We start from the raw sequence: 20296 nt of genomic DNA, 5'->3' as shown, positions 1-20296 counted from the left end.
TGAACTATGTATCACTGGATATGCATAGTATAGCATAACAATTCAGAAAGGAAAGACACACACTTGTGTTTCCCTCACAACCCATTGTTGCAGCCTTCCAGATAATAAAATCGAATGGTTAATCTCTTCTAGAATAACCAATGCAAAGTTTCCAGAGGAAACAGGTGGAGCTCACACCTAAGCAATGATTTTAAAATCCTGGATAATAGACAGGAAAGAACTCACTTTCCTATCTGTAGGGCAACAGCAAAGGGCTGTGCAGGAAAACACAAAAGTGTTAGAACACAGTGCTGTACCAAAACCCATACTATAGTTTTTTTCTTACAGTATATGTTATACTGAAGAATACTGGTACAGTATAGGAGGTTATGTGCCGGCACACACCATAACTAGCTTTAAAGTATACTACTTAACAGCTATAAGGCGGCAGAACGCTGGTTCAAATGCATGTGCCGGCCGGCAGTAACTGCCGGCCGGCAACAGCCAATGTCGGTCGGCAATGATTGCTGACCGACCACTACACAAGGTAGTACCCGGCTGCCGGCCACACTCTTGGTGACCGGCAGACAAGGGCTGACGTTAGCCGGCCGGCAAAGGTACAGGACCGATGCCAGCCGGCAGCAAAAGAACCAGAGGACTACAACCGCCCGGCTGCCGGCCTCATAGGCCGGCAGCCGGGTCGGGTACAGCACTAGAAGAAAAACAGAATGGATGCCGGGATAAGAGTGTACACTACCTCCAAGCCCGGCAATCCGAAAGAGTGCATATAAGGAAGGGGAGAATCTAATTCAGGCTTCCTGACCAATGCCGTCTGACTCTGCAGGCAGGCATGGATGAGGGACCAAGGGAGGTCCGGGCAGCACTCAAAACAGAAGACCCTTGCCGGCCGGCAAGGGACTGAGTCAATTCCACATCCTAACCTATTCTAGGTCCAGATGTAGAATGACGTACAGAACTGTAATGGCTAGGCCATTACGGAGATAAAGGGGGAAGGGACAAAAGAGGGTCCTACCAACCTTGCTTTAGTGACGGATCACCCGCAGCCAAGAAACTCATCTTAGCCTAAGGGAGATCCAAGGGGGGAGGCCAGCAATACTTGCCAGCTCCCAGAGCACCAAAGCAAGGAAGGTGTTGCTACTCCCAGGGAAAGAAACTTATCCTCCCCCGAGAACAGCAACAAGGACTAGTCTGGTAGATCACAAAAGAAGGAATCATCTCGTACAGAAACCTTCAGTTGTGACCTAAGGAGGCTAAGCCTCCTATGTCTGTGTCAGGCCAGCGAGGGAGACTCTACCCCAAGCCAGACAAACACAGACTCAGACTAAAAAACTCTGTTGTTCTGTCCCTCTTTGAACCAGACTTACTGGAACAGGAAGGTACAGTAACACCCCAGTATAGTTTTATCGAAAATTAATTCAGATAAACCACTTAGGGATAAGCCCAAGGCTTAAACAGAGGGAAAGGGATTGCATACCTTCTCCGAAGAAAAGAAAGCAACCGGGGAGTATGAGAAAGTATACTAAGGCTCCATAAGCAACTTAGCCTAGGCACCAAGAGAATCGATTACCTAAATCACCGAAACTCACTCGTATACTATCTTGGAAATATTCAACATAATCTTAAATGTATAAAACATAGCCTAAAGCTTCAATAAAATTTTAATACACTCGGAAAAACCAAAATCATGCATGAAGTACTAGGACCAAACGACTAGGCTACATGGCCTAGCGTAGGCCAGAATTGGCGAATACTTCGCCAAAATAATACTAAAGCACGAAAGGAAATCCTATGTAACGCTAAATAGCTAAAATTTATTGAAGCAAAACAACCGGGAATGTCGCTCTGACTAACTAAACTTATACCTAGCGAGCGACAGCGTCCATGACGCCTCCGGTAGGCTACGGCTCTTGTAACAAAGATTAAACCTATTAATCACTTTAAAAATTACCAAGAGCCTACATTTATACTTAAAAGACATGGTACTCAACTTATCAGAGGCCGACGAAGTTGGAGAAGCCATGAAAAGCAGAATAAATCCAAGATTTGCGAGAAACACAGGAAAAAACACCGAGTTGTTAAGCTACGCAAAAAGGAATGCAGATGGCGCCAGGATTGGCGCCAGGCACGCTTACGAAACGGGAGATAGGGAGCCTTGGGAGCGGCTCCCCCTTTTTCTTTCCCGATTTCGTTTCTTGCCAATTGACCCCTGCGATACGTAATCTCTGTTCGGGGTGTAGATTGCCATGCGGCGTGTCAAGAATACGTCCTCTGATATGTCGCGATATCCCTTTCACGAGGGATACTCGCTCCAGGAGTTAGAATTCTGGTACCTTAAGGTAAATTCTCTGGGAATATCGCCGTAGTTGTAATATACCCTAGGAAGCTACCCTATAGGAACTTCCATCAGGACGACATGGCTTGAGCCCAAAAAATATGATAAAATAACATCATATTATGGTATGTTGGATCATTGTAAAGAACATCTTCCCCATAATGAAAAACAATTTGGCTAGTAATAAGAAAGATATTGCCCTGTCCCCAAAAACTACAGACACCCCTTCTGTTGAAATGTTTAAACATAATGTCTTAGGTTATATATATTTTGTTAAAATGTTTAAATATAATGACGTTCAAATTCCGTGTCACTTCACTCACCTATGTACTGCGAACGCTAACATTAGCAATGTTACACAGCGTTACCAACATTAATAATAGCATGTGTATTTTAAAGCATTATTCCATATACCCTTTACACAATATATAAAAAGGTACAAAAAGGGTAGAGAACCTAACAAACCCACCTAACCTAACCTAACCTAGAAGTTCATAAAACTAGCAACACTATATTTAATGGTTCTTGTTCCGCCGCTGGCTCGCTTACGCTCGCATGAAAATAAAACATCAAGCTCGTATGTACTGGCAAGCGGTAATGTTGAGCTGCCCATGCTAACATTAGCAATGTTACGATAACATTAGCAACGCTAAATATAATGGATCTTGTTCTGCCACTGGCTTGCTTACACTCGCAGGAAAATAAAACATCAAGCTCGTATGCACTGGCAAGTGGTAATGTTGAGCTGCGCACGCTAACAAAATAGTAAAACTAACACATTAAAATTAAAGAAATTAATAACTTACTTTTATGACTGCGACGACGAAACTTTTGGGTCACCGGGGTGTTGTGACTGTGAGTCTGTAACGTCTTAACTTGTTTGTCTTAGTTTAGTACTGCACATGAACACTGTAAACGTTGGGCTATTACATTAGAAGATTTAAGAAAATTATCAACATTGGGATTCACCGAAATACTTTCAAGTATGGATTACTGCAGTCGTTACAAGTTTCTAAAACTTCCATTGTAAAATACGCAAAAAGACGTCACTTGAACTAACAAAGATCTGACTTGGACAAAGGTTTCCACGTAAAAGGGTTTGTTGGAAGGTGGGGGTTGGGAAATATTAACCCCGCCCCCCGTGCAAACTTTCCATACGTATGGGTTCGTGATTGGTTAACGGAACAGCAACGGAGTATAGAGAGTAAACATGAATGAACCAGAATGGGAAACTTGTCCAGAGCAAGTATTTATGTGAAATCTGGGCCTTAGATGACCGCGGAGGTAGCAGCAGTAGGGGATTCAGCATTATGGAGCTTCATCTGTGGTGGAAATGTGGGAGGGTGGGCTGTGGCACCCTAGCAGTACCAGCTGAACTCGGTTGAGTCCCTGTTTAGGCTGGAGGAACGTAGAGAGTAGAGGTCCCATTTTTTGTTTTGTTTCTTTTGTTTATGTCGGCTACCCCCCAAAATTGGGGGAAGTGCCCTGGTATATGTATGTATGTATAAAAGTAATATAGCAAGATAAAATGGAGTGTATGATAAATATTTAATGGGAATATAAAATGAGGTGATTTTATAAGATATCAGATAATAAAACAAATAATTCTTGGGTCAAACGTAATATGTATATGAGGGTATTACATAAAAGGAATGGTATAGCTGTACTGAATCAATTAAAATCCTTGAATAAAGCGGGTGAAGTCGAATAGTTGAATGATTTGGTTAAAATGACGTAGGGGAAAATGGGGAGGGGTTATAAGAGAAGAAGTAATCCCATTGGTGGAGGGGGAGTTTATGCGCAGACGGTTGAAACTTGCTATGTCCATATGAACGAACGAGAGCGACTACAACCGACCCGTAGAATGTCAACAAATAAATGAAAAACACTGCTAATGTTAGCATGTTACACTAACATTGCTAATGGCAGTTCAATATTACCGTATTTTTTCATCGGTTTATTATACATCCAAGAAGGTAATGTATAGAGAAGAAAAGGCTTGTTTTTAAACATCTGACTTACCCGGTAGTTATATATATAGCTTACGTCCCTGACGTCACGGCAGAAATTTCAAAACTCGCGGCAATCGCCGATTGGGTAGCCAGGTGTACCACCAGTGCGCCCTCTAGCCAGGTACCTGGATCCATTCCAGTGATTCCTCAGATCTTCCCTGCCGCCGCACCGGCGACGTCGTTGGATATTTCACTCGTTGTTAACCTGAATTATTGCAGTTATCTTGGTGATGTACTATTTGGTTATTGGCTCTCGCTCGTTTGGATTTACTTTTGGATTTTCTTGAACCTCTATTGGACTTTGGTTATTTTGACCCTTGCTCGTTTGATCTCTTCTAAATAATCAAAATGGCTGACCCTCCTAAATCTTATAGAATGTGTATGAGAGGTTGTAAGACCTGGCTTGCTAAAGCCTCTATTGATCCCCACTCCATTTGTAATAAATGTAGATGTAAAGTTTGTGAGTTGGGGGATCGTTGTGATGAATGTACTTTGTTGTCTGAGAGTGAGTGGTTGGAATTTGACCACTACACTCGTAAACTTGAGAGAGATAGGATTAGACGAAGTTCTTCACGTTCTTCTAGAGATTATTCTTCTTCCCGTGTCATTGAACCTAGTGATTCCCCTGTAGTGGTAGTTACAGATCCGACTACTGTTACTGCTGATGAACCATATCTAAAGGACATGTTGGTAGCCATTCAAGCCCTGGGCGTGAGAGTTGAATCGCTTGCTGCGGACAGAACCCAGTTAATGTCCGATGTTAATAAATTAAAAAGTGCTAGTGTCAGTGCTAAAAGTGCAGTTAATTAGTTTAGTGCAGTGGAGGGTGCGTTTGCTCGGACCTGTTGTTCTCCTAGCCTTAGACCTCTTCCAAGCTCCCCAACCCCTGGGAGAAGGAATGTTGATCGGCGGAAGGAAACGAGAGGCGTTAACGCCCGAGCAGACGTCCCCTCGAGCTTACCTGTTGACGCTTCACGGGACGCTCGCCCTCGCCGTGGGAAAGGTGAGGTGAAAGTTTTTTCATCATCTTCGGATGACGCAGTGCCCAGACGGGGCTGGAGTCAAGCTTCCAGACCTCTGAAGAGGAAGATGGATACTATCGATCAGCGTCGTGACATGACGCCGCAAGCTCCTGGTTGTAGTCACTGTAGTAGTCCAGAGCGTTTTCCTTCTTCCGAAGAAGGCTCTCCTGCCAAGCGTCCTGTAAGGATGTTGGATACTGCCATGCGGTTCATGCTCCTGCCCCACCTTCAGATTTGTTGTCATCCTCTGAACGCTCTACGCTTTCCTTGAGTGATGTAGAGAGTGAGCTTGTAGTAGAAGTAACGTCTCCTGTTTTGCCACAAGAAGTTGACCCTAAGTTTAGTATGCTGCAAGATATGCAGCAGAAACTCTCTTCTCTCTTGCAAGTCTATCAACATGTGGACAAGAGAGTGGCTCGCCAAGACCCCGAGCATCAGAAAGGTTCTCGCCTTGACGCCAAGTGTCAGAAGGCTATAAAGTAAGAGGCTCTTGATGACGGACATCTTTCTAAGCGTCGAGAGCATAGTAGTCATGACGCCAAGCGTCAAGCAATCAAACAACACCGAACGACGTAATAAGGATCCTCCTGTTAAACGTCGAGAGACTGATCCGCATGACACCGAGCGTCAAGCAGCCAGACGTGACGCCGAGCGTCAAGCAACCAGACTTGACGCCGAGCGTCAAGCAGTCAAGCGTGACGTCGAGCGTTAAGCAGCCAGACGTGACGCCGAGCGTCAAGCAGGACGTGATGTCGAGCGTCAAGCAGCCAGTCGTGACGCCGAGCGTCAAGCAGCCAATCGTGACGCCGAGCGTCAAGCAGGACGTGACGTCGAGCGTCAAGCAGCCAGTCGTGACGCCGAGCGTCAAGCAGCCAGTCGTGACGCCGAGCGTCAAGCAGGATGTGACGTCGAGCGTCAAGCAGCCAGACGTGACGCCAAGCGTCAAGCAGGACGTGACGCCGAGCGTCAAGCAGTCAAATGTGACGCCGACCATAAGAGCCTTGGACGTCGTGAGGACGCCAGTCGAACTGAGCGTGGAGATCCTGGACGCCTTAGTTCCGATCGTAAGGAGTTGACTCCTGATATCCAAGACGTCTCTACTTCAGTTAGAGCTTTGTCAGAGGAAAAGATTGACGATCATCTTTCCCCTACTGAACTGTTTGAGGAATTCTCGGAAGGAGAAGATCCTAAGACCTTCCATCCTTCGGTTGACCTTAAGAAGCTCATGAGAGTCTTTACGGAAGAGTTTCCTGATTATTTTGTACGTGTTGCAGCCCGTTTACCACCTTCAGAATTTACGCTAGGGAAGCTGTCGAAGGAGTCTCTTTTTACAAGAATGGTTCTATCTAGGTCATCAAAGAGAGCTTTGAGGATGTTGGGAGACTGGATGCAGTCCAGAAGGGACCAGGGAAAGACGGCTTTCTCTTTTCCCCCGGCTAGACTGTCCTTCAGGTCTAGTGTATGGTACGAGACGGGAGAAGTTCTCAGCTTGGGAGTTCCTGCCTCTGCCCAAGGAGACTTTTCAAGTCAGGTAGACGCTCCTCGTCGGACGGCCATGAGAAGGACCAAAATTCTATGATCAACTGCAGAACTTGATCATCTTCTCGAAGGCGTCTTCAGAGCCTTCGAGGTATTCAATTTCCTTGATTGGAATCTGCGAGCCTTGGGGAAAAAGGTGTCTGCCTTAAAGGATGTTGACACTGCTAGTATCATCCACATCATGTCATGCATGGATAAGGCTGTAAGGGACAGATCCAATGAGTTGGCAGCCTTTTTCTCGGCAGGGGTCCTTAAGAAAAGAGCCAAAATGTTTTCTTTTCTATCCATTGGGATTACCCCTGGTATGCTACGCTCTGACTCTTTCCTGTCGGTTTCCTCTGGAATCTGTATGGGTAAGAGTGGTGGCCCTTTAACTCTAGGACAAACTTCGGGGCCAGAAGACCTTCCAGTTTCCCCTTGCAAAACAGGAGGGCCTCTACCCGGGCAGGAGTCTTTTTAGCAGATTGATGATGCCCTGCATGTTTTTTGTCCCTCCTTGAGACTGCAAGGTCCTCCTTCAAAGAAGTAGTTAGTGGAAGTACCTGCTTCAAAGGCACCGCAGGAGAACATTGCTGCTCCTGCAGAGATGTCAGCTGCTTGTCTCCCTTGAGAGCTGAGTTCTCAGGGTCATGCCTCCGAAGCAGACTGCCTCCACCTCAGTCTCTTGACCACCTTTTCAGATCGCCAAAGGAGACATGTCTATTAAGCGCCCTTACTGTAGGAAGAGCACTTCTACAACAGACCCTGGTGTTGGTGGGCATGTCTCCTAACACACGTCGCTTTCACCTGGTTGTGCCAGCTCTTTGGAGCAAGCATGCACACACAGCTCCCTCTTGTGTATTGCAGGCGAGGACACGTGCCTTCGACTGAGCACCCTAGCTCTGCGAAGTAACTTCGAGATATGCGACAAACATGCAGCTTCAAGTATGCGCTATTGTCTGACTACTTGCTGAGTTGCCATCAATCTCGCAAAGGGAGAAGCGCACTCACACCTGAGCGCCTTAACTCATCTGAGTGCACGTAAAGTTGCTCACTTGCCTCTGAATGAGCCCTCCTAGCTGAACTTGAGGAGCTAGCATGCATTGCAATGCGTGCTATCCAACCATGCGCTACGTTGTACATTGACATGTAGTCTGCCATCTACAGAGGAACAGGTGAATAACATGTGATCAACCCAAATGCTCCTCCCCTCTCGCGCTTCACCCAGAAGCCCACCAGTAAGAAGGGATTTGCCATTGTGCAGAATACCCTTGGAAGTGACAAAGTACCCTAGAGTTATTCCTAGGAGGCAAAATTCTCTGTGGAATCATCAAAATCATCCTATGGTAGGTTCTACTCCATGAGGTACTTTTTTACCTCAGGAGCAAAAACCTAATTGACCCATTCCACAAACAAAATGCAAGTAACCTAAGCCTTGTTGTTTGACCTTAATTTTCATTTGCTTCTTCTGTACCTTGTACTTTTTAAAGGCTTGTAGATTTTACGAGTGATACATTAGGAGAGGCATGATTTTGTATTTCCTGCTGACATTAGCACAGAACAGAAGGGTTAGACAGTCTTTCATGTGCTCGTGACTAGTAATTGCCTTTTCTTCTGCAGTAAAGAAGGTCCTCCTGGGCATTTTCTTCAAGAACAGAGTGGTCTCCTCACAATTGAACACTTGCTGCGGCAAGACTCCCCAAACTTTTAAACTTCAGAAACAAATGCCTCTGCTGCCTTAACTTTGGAGCTTGCAGCCTCACCATGTTACACAACACTATGGATGCCAGTTCTCTTGAAACTTTCAAACCAGCCATGCCACCTCTTGAATGTTTCTTTTTCTTTATCTGCTGACAAACTTAGCTCCTTTTTAGCAAAGTCAGCATAAAAAAAAAAAAAAAAAAAATTTCACATACAGTATAACATTCTCAGTAATTTATCTTCTGCCATCTGCTTCTCTTTGACCCAGATGAGCAGCAAATTTTTTTATGTTATCAAGAACACATAGCTGTTGTAATGTCAACACTCCTTGATTTTTTATTTCTTGAAAATCATACAGTCAGACCTCCTACTTCACAAGGGTTAAGTAACAGAGACAGGCACGAAAAGCGAGAATCACGAATGCTTGGTGCCCTAGGGTGGGATAACTCCTAACCTAACAACTCACTGCCATTGCCTACGCTCGGATAATTAACCCACTAAAGGGATTTTGACGAAGGAAAAATCTATTTCTGGGCGAGGGACCTGTGTCGCTCCATAAAATGCTCCTTAAAGCACCATTTCTAAGGTATAAATACTGCTAAAAATACCAGAGAAAAAGTTGCATGGAATGCCAGGAATAAACCCAGCTCGCTCACTCTAAAAGAGTGTCGGTATAGTAACTGGGGCGTGTTAAAACCACTACCAGAGGTCCCTTACCAATTAGTCCTCTCTTTCCTCAATATCCCCCGATACTACGAGGTGCCGTTCTACATCCAACTACTGCCCTCTACTACGACTACCCCCCCCACCCCTACCACTACCCACGCTTCTACCCTCATTCCTTATCTAGCACCAGTGAGATTCGGACGTGTTATTTTCATAGCTTTGTGTTTCGGTGTTTTTAAAGATGTCAGACGTTTTGGAGATCCCTGCTCCCAAGTTGAGTATTATAATTGTCTGTTTTGATAATTCTGGGTAGCGACACACGTTAATTTTTATAATCTTATTCGTTTTAGTCTCAGCCGCTTTGCATGATGCCTTCCTTTATGGGTATATTGGCGGCCATTTCGGCGTCGCTACCTCCTGATCTCTTTGTTATGTGCGACCTTCAATTAGTTCGTCATACCAATTGTGGTCTTATTTAGTTGTTTTTAGACATCTTATACAGTATTTTGGCATGGTTATTGACAGTTATTTAGGCTTTTTGGATGCTCAGTTCGTTACCCTACCCGACCAGGCAGTACGCGGCTTCGGTCGTTAACCTACCCCGTGAATCATATACTGTAGTTTGTGGTTAAGTAAAATAAAAATAAGAATTAATTTTATCATTACAGTAAAAACATTCATTTTGGACAACTAGGAATGTTTACATTTTTGCCCAAAAATAGTATGTTTACTTTCTTGAAACTCACAAATTGTTTTATTATTTTACTATCTTAAATAGAAATACAGCTTATTTTTATAAACTAAAAACATAAATATCTTGGTAATAATCGTTTCTTTTAGAAAATATGAAATATCCTTCGGTAACATACCTTGATAAGAAGGGAGTTATTTGATCCGAAAATTAAGGTTACTGACGGCGGACCACGGTGGGTTAATCAACTGATTTGGAAAGTATAAATGTAAACGATGGAGAAGATTATAATTCGCTATGGTTTTATTTACAAATACGATACTTAAATGTGAATATTACATGCATTATTATTGGATACAGTTAAGTGAAACACCAGTTTAATCAAAATCCAGTTTATTTCAGATATTGTTGTAATTATTTTACTACAGTGAATGGATATACTGCGTATAGCAAGAGCTGGGTGGAAAGAGATTTAAGTGGTAGGAAGCATACCTGTGAAAAGGAGTGCGGGCTATTTGAAATCATTACGTCAAGAAAGTTTTTATTGTGAATATGTGAATTTTTATTCGTGTGTAAGTGAAATCGCGAAGGCAAAACTTGCATAAAAAGAGGCCTAACTACAAATTGTTGATATTGTACAATTGTAAATTTTTACCAGGTCTGCCACATACTGTACATACCTTGTTCATATTGCTCGGTAATTTCTGTTTTTTAAATATTTAACTTAGCCGGTGAATATATAGCTGCAACTCTGTTGCTCGACAGACAAACTCTACGGAAAAACTCGCCAGCGATCGCTACACAGGTTGCGGGTGTGCCCAACAGCGCCATCTGTCGACCAGATACCCAGCTCTTATGTAAACAAAGACTCAATTTTCTCTCTGTCGACGTGTCGACAAGACGTACTTTACTCGCTGTTGCTAAACTGGAGTTTTTCACATCTAATTGGTGAAGTACTATATTCTGGTTTTGAGCTTTCGCTGTGCAGGGTTTTTCTTCAAACAAATCCTTGAACTCTTTTTTGTATCGGATTCTTTGTTGATGACTTAGATCGTTTTTTGGAATTTTCCCTTGACCAATTCAAAATGGCTGACCCTTCACAAGTTCCCAAATTTAGGAAATGCAATGCTAGGGACTGTTCTAGGCGTCTTCCGAAGGCTTCTATCGACCCTCACACTGTTTGTTCCAATTGTCGGGGTAAAACCTGTCAATTGGAAGATCGGTGTGAGGAGTGCGTTGGCCTTTCGGAATTCGATTTTATCGAATTTCAAAAGTACACACGTAGGCTAGAGAGAGATAGAGTTAGGAGAAGTTCTTCTCGATCTATTGATGTATCCTCTCCTCATGCCCCACAACCTATTCCTTCCCCTGTAGTGGTTGTTCCTAACCCCCCTCCTAGCACTCAGGAACCATCGATGGCTGACATGATGCGTGCCATCCAGGCTCTGGGTGAGAGAGTTGAGTCCCTTGCAAGTGACCGCAATCAGCTCATGGCGGATGTTAAGGAGCTTAAGTGCCAAAGTGCAGTGGGAAGTGCTAAAGTGCCAAGTGATAGTGTTGTGGACAGTGTTGCGCTTGAGGGTTCGTCTGTTCGTGCCTGTCGTCCTCCTAGTCCGGGACATCTTGCAAGCTCCCAAGTCCAGGGGAGAAGCAATGTCGTACGACGCATGGGTTCGAGAGGCTTTAATCAGCGAACAGACGTTCCCTCCGTGGTATCGGGCGTATCTCCCCAAGATCGCCCCTACCTACCTAAGACGAGAGAGCCCATTTATACCTCGTCGTCTGAAGGTGTTTCTCGCAAGAAACTTTGGACCAAGGTCTCGCGACCGTTAAAACGTAAATCGGTCCCTTCAGGACAAGTCCAACGGCCCAGTTGTAGCCACTGGGTCAGTTCGGACTCGTTGCCGTCATCCGATGACTGCTCACCGCCTAAGAGAGGCAAACCGGTACCGCTTCAGACACTAACACCGTCTGTCGCCGCACCTGCTCCCGTAGACCCTAAGTGGTCTTTACTGCAAGACATGCAGTCTAAGCTTACGTCTCTGATGCAGGACTTTCATGCGGAGAAGGTTGCTGCCGTACCAGCTAGTGCAGTACCTAGCCTACAACCCTCCAAGCGATCGGTTGTGCGTCCTGTGGACGCTGAGGTAACCTTCTCACGTACACCAGTTGAGAGAGTTCCTCCACCCATGCGTTCCAGTGTGGGCTGCCAGCCGCATGTTGACGTTAAGCGACGCACGGAGGTTGGCTTTGACGTTCTGGATGTTCAACAACCATCAGAGTTGCCTTGTTTTGACGCGGTGCGTCAACCTCCGCAACCCAGTGTGGTTTCCACTGCGCAACCCAGTCAGTCTAGACAATCTCGGGTAGACGCTGTGCGTCCTCGCGCTACCATGGTTGTTGACAGCTCACAGGCTGTGCAGCAGTTCCATGACGTTGCGTCCGGCTCAGTCACGCATGCACCAGTGCGACCGGACTCAGCGAACCAGCCGTTACCCACTCCGTTGCCGTTTCCTCATCAGTTGTCGGATGAGGAACTTTCTGATGATGATGTTGCTGCACATCAAGATGAACAACAATCAGAATTGGACGAGCCTAAGTCTACTCAACCCTCTTTGGACTTTAGAAAAGTTTTGGCTATTTTCAAAGAGCTGTTTCCTGACCAGTTTGTTTCTGTGGCTCCTCGTTCTCCTTGTTTTAGGCATGCCTTCTACCGCACCTGCCTTTACTAGACTCGTCCTCGCACGCTCGTCCAAGAGAGCTTTGCGGGTGATAGGAGACTGGTTACAGTCCAAGAAGAGTTTAGGGAAGACAGCTTTTGCTTTTCCCCCTGCTAGACTCTCTTCAAGATCGAGCGTCTGGTATGCCACGGGAGAAGTTCTCGGCTTGGGAGTTCCTGCCTCTGCCCAGGGTGACTTCTCAAGCCTTGTAGACTCTCCCCGCCGCCTTGCCATGAGACGCTCAAAGATTTGTTGGTCATCATCGGACCTGGACCACCTTTTGAAAGGAATCTTTAGGGCTTTTGAAGTTTTTAACTTCTTAGACTGGTGCCTAGGAGCCCTAAGCAGGAAGATCTCTTTGACAGATAAAGAGACTTCTTTGCTCATTATGTCCTGCATGGACAAGGCCGTCCGTGATGGGTCTAATGAGCTTGCTGCATCCTTTGTGTCCGGAGTCCTGAAAAAGCGAGAATCTCTCTGCTCATTCCTTTCTGCTGGAGTTACACCGTGCCAGAGATCTGAGCTTCTCTTTGCTCCTCTTTCCAAGTGCCTATTTCCAGAAGTCCTGATAAAGGAAATAGCCGCTTCGTTAGTGCAGAAGGACACTCACGATCTTGTTGCGTCCTCAGCTCGCAAAGCTCCCCCTTTGCCTACCTTGTCAGCTAGACCAAGGATGGACACTCCAGCGTCTCGCTTTATTCCGCCCTTTCGTGGCAGAGCCTCCAACAGAGGAGGTGCTCGTGCCGAAGGGAAGCGAGGGAAGAAGAAAGGATCCAAGTCCTTTAAGGGCAGAGTCTGACTGCCCGCAACTTCAGACAGCAGTGGGAGCCAGACTCAAGAACTTCTGGCAGGCCTGGGAGAAGAGAGGCGCAGATGCACAATCTGTGAAGTTGCTCAGAGAGGGGTACAAGATCCCTTTTGTACGAAAACCCCCTCTAGCAACGTCTCCCATCGATCTCTCTCCCAGGTACAGAGAGGAAGAAAAGAGACGAGCCTTGAAACGGGAAGTGTCTCTTTTGCTAGAGAAGGGAGCGGTGGTCAAAGTCTCGGACCTTCAATCTCCGGGATTCTACATCCGCCTCTTCTTGGTTTCAAAGAAGACAGGAGGGTGGAGGCCGGTGCTAGACGTCAGTGCTCTGAATGTCTTTGTCACAAAGACGAAGTTCTCCATGGAGACCACAAAGGTCAGAAGGGAAGACTGGATGGTCTCTTTAGACCTAAGGGACGCCTACTTCCACGTCCCCATCCACCCAGACTCCCAACCTTTTCTGAGATTCGTTTTCGAAAAGGTGGTCTACCAGTTTCGGGCCCTGTGCTTTGGCCTAAGCACAGCTCCTCTTGTGTTTACGAGGCTGATGAGGAATGTTGCCAAATTCCTCCATTTATCGGACATCCGAGCCTCCCTTTATTTGGACGACTGGCTTCTCAGAGCCTCTTCCAGTCGTCGCTGTCTGAAGGATCTAAAGTGGACTCTAGATCTGACCAAGGAATTGGGACTCCTGGTCAATTTGGAAAAGTCGCAACTGGTCCCATCCCAAACTATTGTGTATTTAGGGATGGAGATTCACAGTCTAGCTTTTCGGGCTTTTCCGTCGGCCCCCAGAATAAGTCAAGCCCTGTTATTCATCCAGAACATGCTGAAGAAGGAACGCTGCTCAGTCAGGAAGTGGATGAGTCTGGTAGGGACGCTATCATCCCTGGAACAATTTGTGTCATTAGGAAGACTACACCTCCGTCCGCTTCAATACCATCTAGCTTTTCACTGGAAAAAGGACAAGACGCTAGAAGCGGTCTCGATCCCGATTTCCGAAAAGATGAAGTCTTGTCTGACTTGGTGGAAGGACAATATCAACTTAAGAGAGGGTCTTCCCCTGGCTGTTCAGACTCCCAACCACGTTCTCTTCTCGGACGCATCGGACGTGGGCTGGGGCGCGACATTAGACGGTCGGGAATGCTCAGGACTGTGGAACTCGAGTCAGAGGAACATGCATATCAACTGCAAGGAGCTGTTGGCAGTACATCTGGCCTTGAAAAACTTCAGGTCTCTCCTTCGAGGCAAAGTGGTGGAAGTGAACTCAGACAACACCACTGCCTTGGCGTACATCTCCAAGCAAGGAGGGACCCACTCACTGACGTTGTACGAGATCGCAAGGGACCTGCTCATCTGGTCAAAAGGTCAAGACATCTCACTAGTAACGAGGTTCATCCAAGGCAACTTGAATGTCATGGCAGATTGTCTCAGTCGGAAAGGGCAAGTAATTCCAACAGAATGGACCCTCCACAAGGATGTATGCAAGAGACTGGGCCACTTGGGGCCAACCAACCATAGATCTCTTTGCAACCTCGCTGACCAAGAGGCTTCCCATTTATTGCTCACCAGTCCCGGACCCAGCAGCAATACATATAGATGCCTTTCTCCTAGATTGGTCACATCTAGATCTCTACGCATTCCCACCGTTCAAGATTGTCAACAAGGTACTGCAGAAGTTCGCCTCTCACGAAGGGACAAGGTTGACGCTAGTTGCTCCCCTCTGGCCCGCGAGAGAATGGTTCACCGAGGTACTTCGATGGCTAGTAGACGTTCCCAGAAGTCTTCCTCTAAGGGTGGACCTTCTACGTCAGCCACACGTCAAGAAGGTACACCAAAGCCTCCTCGCTCTTCGTCTGACTGCCTTCAGACTATCGAAAGACTCTCAAGAGCTAGAGGCTTTTCGAAGGAGGCAGCCAGTGCGATTGCTAGAGCAGGGAGAGCATCCACCCTTAGAGTCTACCAATCGAAGTGGGAAGTCTTCCAAGACTGGTGCAAGTCAGTCTCTGTATCCTCAACCAGTACCTCTGTAGCTCAGATAGCTGACTTTCTCTTATACCTGAGAAAAGGACGATCCCTTTCAGCTCCCATTATCAAGGGCTACAGAAGCATGTTGGCATCGGTCTTCCGGCATAGAGGCTTAGATCTTTCCAACAATAAAGATCTTCAAGACCTCCTTAAGTCTTTTGAGACCACTAAGGAGCGTCGTTTGGTTACACCTGGTTGGAATTTAGACGTGGTACTAAGATTCCTCATGTCAGACAGGTTTGAGCCGCTACAATCAGCCTCCCTGAAAGATCTCACTTTAAAGACACTTTTCCTGGTATGCTTAGCCTCAGCTAAAAGAGTCAGTGAGATTCATGCCTTCAGCAAGAACATCGGATTTTCGTCAGAAAAAGCCACATGTTCGCTACAACTTGGTTTTCTAGCCAAAAATGAGCTGCCTTCTCGACCTTGGCCTAAATCGTTCGATATTCCCAGCTTATCGGAGATTGTAGGCAATGAACTAGAAAGAGTCTTATGCCCTGTGAGAGCTCTTAAGTTCTATTTAAAGCGCACTAAACCTTTACGAGGCCAATCTGAAGCTTTATGGTGTTCAGTTAAGAAACCATCTTTGCCTATGTCAAAGAATGCTTTATCCTACTTTATCAGACTGTTAATACGAGAAGCTCATTCACATCTGAGTGAGGAAGACCAAGCTTTGCTTAAGGTGAGGACACACGAAGTTAGAGCTGTTGCAACTTCTGTGGCCTTTAAGCAAAATAGATCTCTGCGAAGTATAATGGACGCAACCTATTGGAGAAGCAAGTCAGTGTTCGCGTCTTTTTATCTAAAGGATGTCCAGACTCTTTACGAGGACTGCTACACACTGGGACCATTTGTAGCAGCGAGTGCAGTAGTGGGTGAGGGCTCAACCACTACAATTCCCTAATTCCATACCCTTTTAATCTTTCTCTTGAAATGTTTTTAATGTTGTTTTTATGGGTTGTCCGGAAGGCTAAGAAGCCTTTCGCATCCTGGTTGATTTGGCGGGTGGTCAAAGTCATTTCTTGAGAGCGCCTAGATTAGGGGTTTGATGAGGTCCTGTTGTATGGGTTGCAACCCTTGATACTTCAGCTCCTAGGGGTCGATCAGCATCCTAAGAGGATCGCGAGGCTCCGTAAGGAAGACGTACTTAAAAGGCAGAGTAATTGTTCAAGTCGACTTCCTTACCAGGTACCTATTTATTTTGTTTTTGTTATTTTGATAACTTCTAAAATGAAATAAAAAACTCTTAGCTCATAAAATGTAAACATATATTACTGGTCTCTACCCACCATCCTGGGTGTGAATCAGCTATATATTCACCGGCTAAGTTAAATATTTAAAAATGATATTTTGATTATAAAATAAATTTTTGAATATACTTACCCGGTGAATATATAAATTAAATGACCCTCCCTTCCTCCCCAATAGAGACGCAGTGGGACGAGGAGAAAATTGAGTCTTTGTTTACATAAGAGCTGGGTATCTGGTCGACAGATGGCGCTGTTGGGCACACCCGCAACCTGTGTAGCGATCGCTGGCGAGTTTTTCCGTAGAGTTTGTCTGTCGAGCAACAGAGTTGCAGCTATATATTCACCGGGTAAGTATATTCAAAAATTTATTTTATTATCAAAATATCACTTTTACTCGAAGTTAATATCTTAATGTCTTTCATATTCATCTTGGGGCCATTGTCTAGATACTATAATAAAAGTAATCAAAATTCGATAAAGAGCACACTGTCAACTCTACAAAGAACAGTTCCAAAGATGCTTTCACAGGACAGGTATATAGTACTACTGTATACAGTACAGTAGATAACGCTGCTAAAATTGCTGCTCAGAGAGTGGAATTGTTAAGGTCTGAGCAAGGACAGGGGATGCAAGCTAAGACAAAATAGAATGGTGTAAAAATCATGTGAATACTGCATGGTTGGCATATGGCCACCTCACGCCTTCCCTCTGCACATCACGCCTTCCCTCTGCACATCACGTGCTAGTCTTGTTAGTACTTCTCCACAAAAACTGTGCATACAGATGGAAATTTTTGCTCGCAGACCAATACAGTACTTCTAAACTGATTTGAAGTTTTATGGTTGTACTGTATACTGATTTACTCATATTCAAAGTTACTCATAAACCAAGTTACAGCAATACTGTACATGTATTTCAAATTAAGCATTACGTAGGATTTTAACTTGGTTTTAGGAGTCTCATGATTTTTCTTAGCCAAACAATTTTAACTTGATTCTCCATGTACCGGTAATTATTTGTCATACGATGTATGACATCATGTCTTAAATTTTTTGTTATGATCTAAAAATCTTTTCACAGTTGATATTGATAAAGTACTATTGGCTTACTATACTACTGTATACTGTATTTTCAGATTTTGGTTATACAGTATTTCCAACATATATGACCTTTTATTAAGTCCTTTATTGTATTACAAGATGGTGAAATGTATTTTAATTTTTAAAATAAATTTCGCACTTAGTATTACTTTATTATTTTGCTTTGCTAATCTTTTATGGTCCTTATAATTCTAATACTGTATAATATTTGCTTTTCTTCCTACAGTTTATATGATGAATGTTTACTTTATATCTTATAATATTTGCTTAATTTTACTTATTCAACATTATTTTCAGATCCCAAAATACATGCGACAAAAATGGGGTGAAAACCCTGGAAATAGTGCTGAGGTTGGGAAGCTTAAAATTCAGAAGTAAGTTTATCAGAACCTTTTGTAGATAAATATGAGTAATAATGTAGTAGTAAAGTTAAATATATTTTGTTTCTACATGAATACAAACCATCGTTTTACTATAGAAGAAGGATTACAGCAAGGCGGGAAATATGGCAGCTAAAAGTTTTAACAAGGTGTAAAACAATAGGTAGGGTACTTGCCCTGCCAGCCACAGGGGAGCTACAGCTACCCCTTCAGCTCACTCTAACCTCAATTGAATTTCAGCTGCCATAGATTGAACTTGTTCCTTTAGCTGAAAATATTTTGGCAGTTTATGCTTAGCATTAACTTTATCTTTTCTTTTTCTCCAGCTGTATGAATGTGTGTTAGCGGTATGCTTCATCATGTGAACATGTTTTGGTATCCCACCAAAGCCCTGCTGGACATTTAGGAGCAAAGTGAAAGTAGATCCTCATCACTTGTGCTTTATGTACCAGGAGCATGTATGCTCTGAGGTCTCACCTTGTTAGGAGTGTAAGGAATGTCCCTTCCTTCCTTGTGCTATATTATGAATTTGTTTTTGTTCCAACACGGAGTACTTGCCTCGAACTACTTTCTTAGGAGTATCTGGGATCTCCTCCCATCCGACCAGAGTTTGTTTCGTAACCGAAATACAAACCACGCTATTTAAATAGGGTATTACTTTCGGCGTAGCTGAAATGACGAGTCATTAGAATTTTAACGAGGGTTCACTACCCCCTCACTAGTTAGCGAGGGGGTAGGGGAGGGGTAGCTAGCTACCCCTCCCCCCTCACACACCGGTGAACTAGTTAACTTTGCTTTTGGCTCGGGTGATGAACAGACGTGTCTGCTCTCACCCTCGCGTATTGACAGCCCTAATCTTTTTTGCTTTTTCTTTCAGTTGTGTTTGGAAGTTGGCCTCTCTCTTTATCATGCGGAAGTGCCCTGGGTTACCAGACCGCCCTTGTGGGACATATATGTTGGCAGTCGAGACGGACCCTCACACCTTGTGTCTGTTCTGCAGGGGCCAACGGTGTGATAAGGATAAAGTTTGTAGTGAGTGCAGGGAGTGGTCTACCTCCCAGTGGGAGAGGTTTTCCCAGCGCCGAAAGAAGTCCAAGCGGGATCTTTCTCCTACAACGATCTCCTTGAAGAAGAAAATCTCCAAGGACTCTTCTTTCGTTGCCCGAAGCTCCCACTCGATCGGTCTCTCCCGAGAGGCCGTCGAGTGGTAGCGTAGGCAGTACTTTTGTTGACCGACCTCGGGGTTCGGGAGAGGGAGTTGCCTCCCATAGCGAGGCAGCTCCTCCTCCTCCTCCAGGGGAGGATTTATCTATGAATGTTGCTAATGATGATTTATTGCAGCTTTGGGCTTCCTTGGGGCTTAAGGGTTCTCCCTCCAGGGAAGCCCTGTTTGACTTGATCCAGTTGGGCACAGCTGTCAAACAGTCGCCGGTGATAGCGGAGGTTGACCCTCTGTCAATCGTCGTCGTTGTTGTGGCAGAGGCTTCCGGCGAGTTGGGTCAAACCTCTGCCTTGGGTGCTGAAGGCTTGATTCCCCCCTCCGAACATCCTTCGAGGGAGGGGCCAAGTCCAACGGTCTCTCCTGCGGGTGATCCTCCCCCTCGGGGGAGTTCACTAACAGAGACTCCTCTACGAAGGACTGACGATGGTGTTCCTGATGCCCCCAGAGGACGTTTCCGACGCAAGGCTCGTCTTCCTTTTCGCCGTAGAGGCCTTAGGAGGCGCCTTTTCGGCTCCTCACCCTCTCAGTCCCCCGCAGAGGATCCTCCTCACCGTGCTTTGGCCGTTGCAGCTGCATCACTGGACCTCTCTGCAGATCGTTCGCGATCTCCTTTGCATGCCAGACCTGCTGACCTTCCTTCTCCGTTCCTGGCAGCTGACGCGCTGTGGGCGCCCACGCACCCCGTTATCCAATGGGCACCGGTCCCTTCGGGGCAAAAGGGGCTTTCTCACAATGTGAGCAAGTCCCTTAAGTGCCAGGTATCCCCTGCGCGCCCACGCTCTGAGGATCTGAGGATCTGAGGATCTGTCCAAAGAAAGCACCAGGAAGGCACTGGAGACATTCTTG

General features: G+C 45.4%; 1 protein-coding gene across 1 annotated transcript in view; it reads left to right on the top strand.

The window, feature by feature from the left end:
- TfIIFbeta (transcription factor TFIIFbeta) overlaps nt 1-20296 on the top strand; it is a 76367-nt gene that overhangs the window by 8285 nt on the left and 47786 nt on the right. The window contains exon 2 of the mRNA XM_068392308.1: nt 18146-18222. Coding sequence (XP_068248409.1) covers nt 18146-18222 — 77 coding nt within the window. The remainder of the gene's footprint in view (nt 1-18145; nt 18223-20296) is intronic.

This window comes from Palaemon carinicauda, chromosome 18 (assembly GCF_036898095.1).
Source record: "Palaemon carinicauda isolate YSFRI2023 chromosome 18, ASM3689809v2, whole genome shotgun sequence".
NCBI lineage: Eukaryota > Metazoa > Arthropoda > Malacostraca > Decapoda > Palaemonidae > Palaemon > Palaemon carinicauda.
The sequence above is the reverse complement of the archived record's forward strand: the minus strand, read 5'-3'. Positions and strand labels throughout refer to the sequence as shown.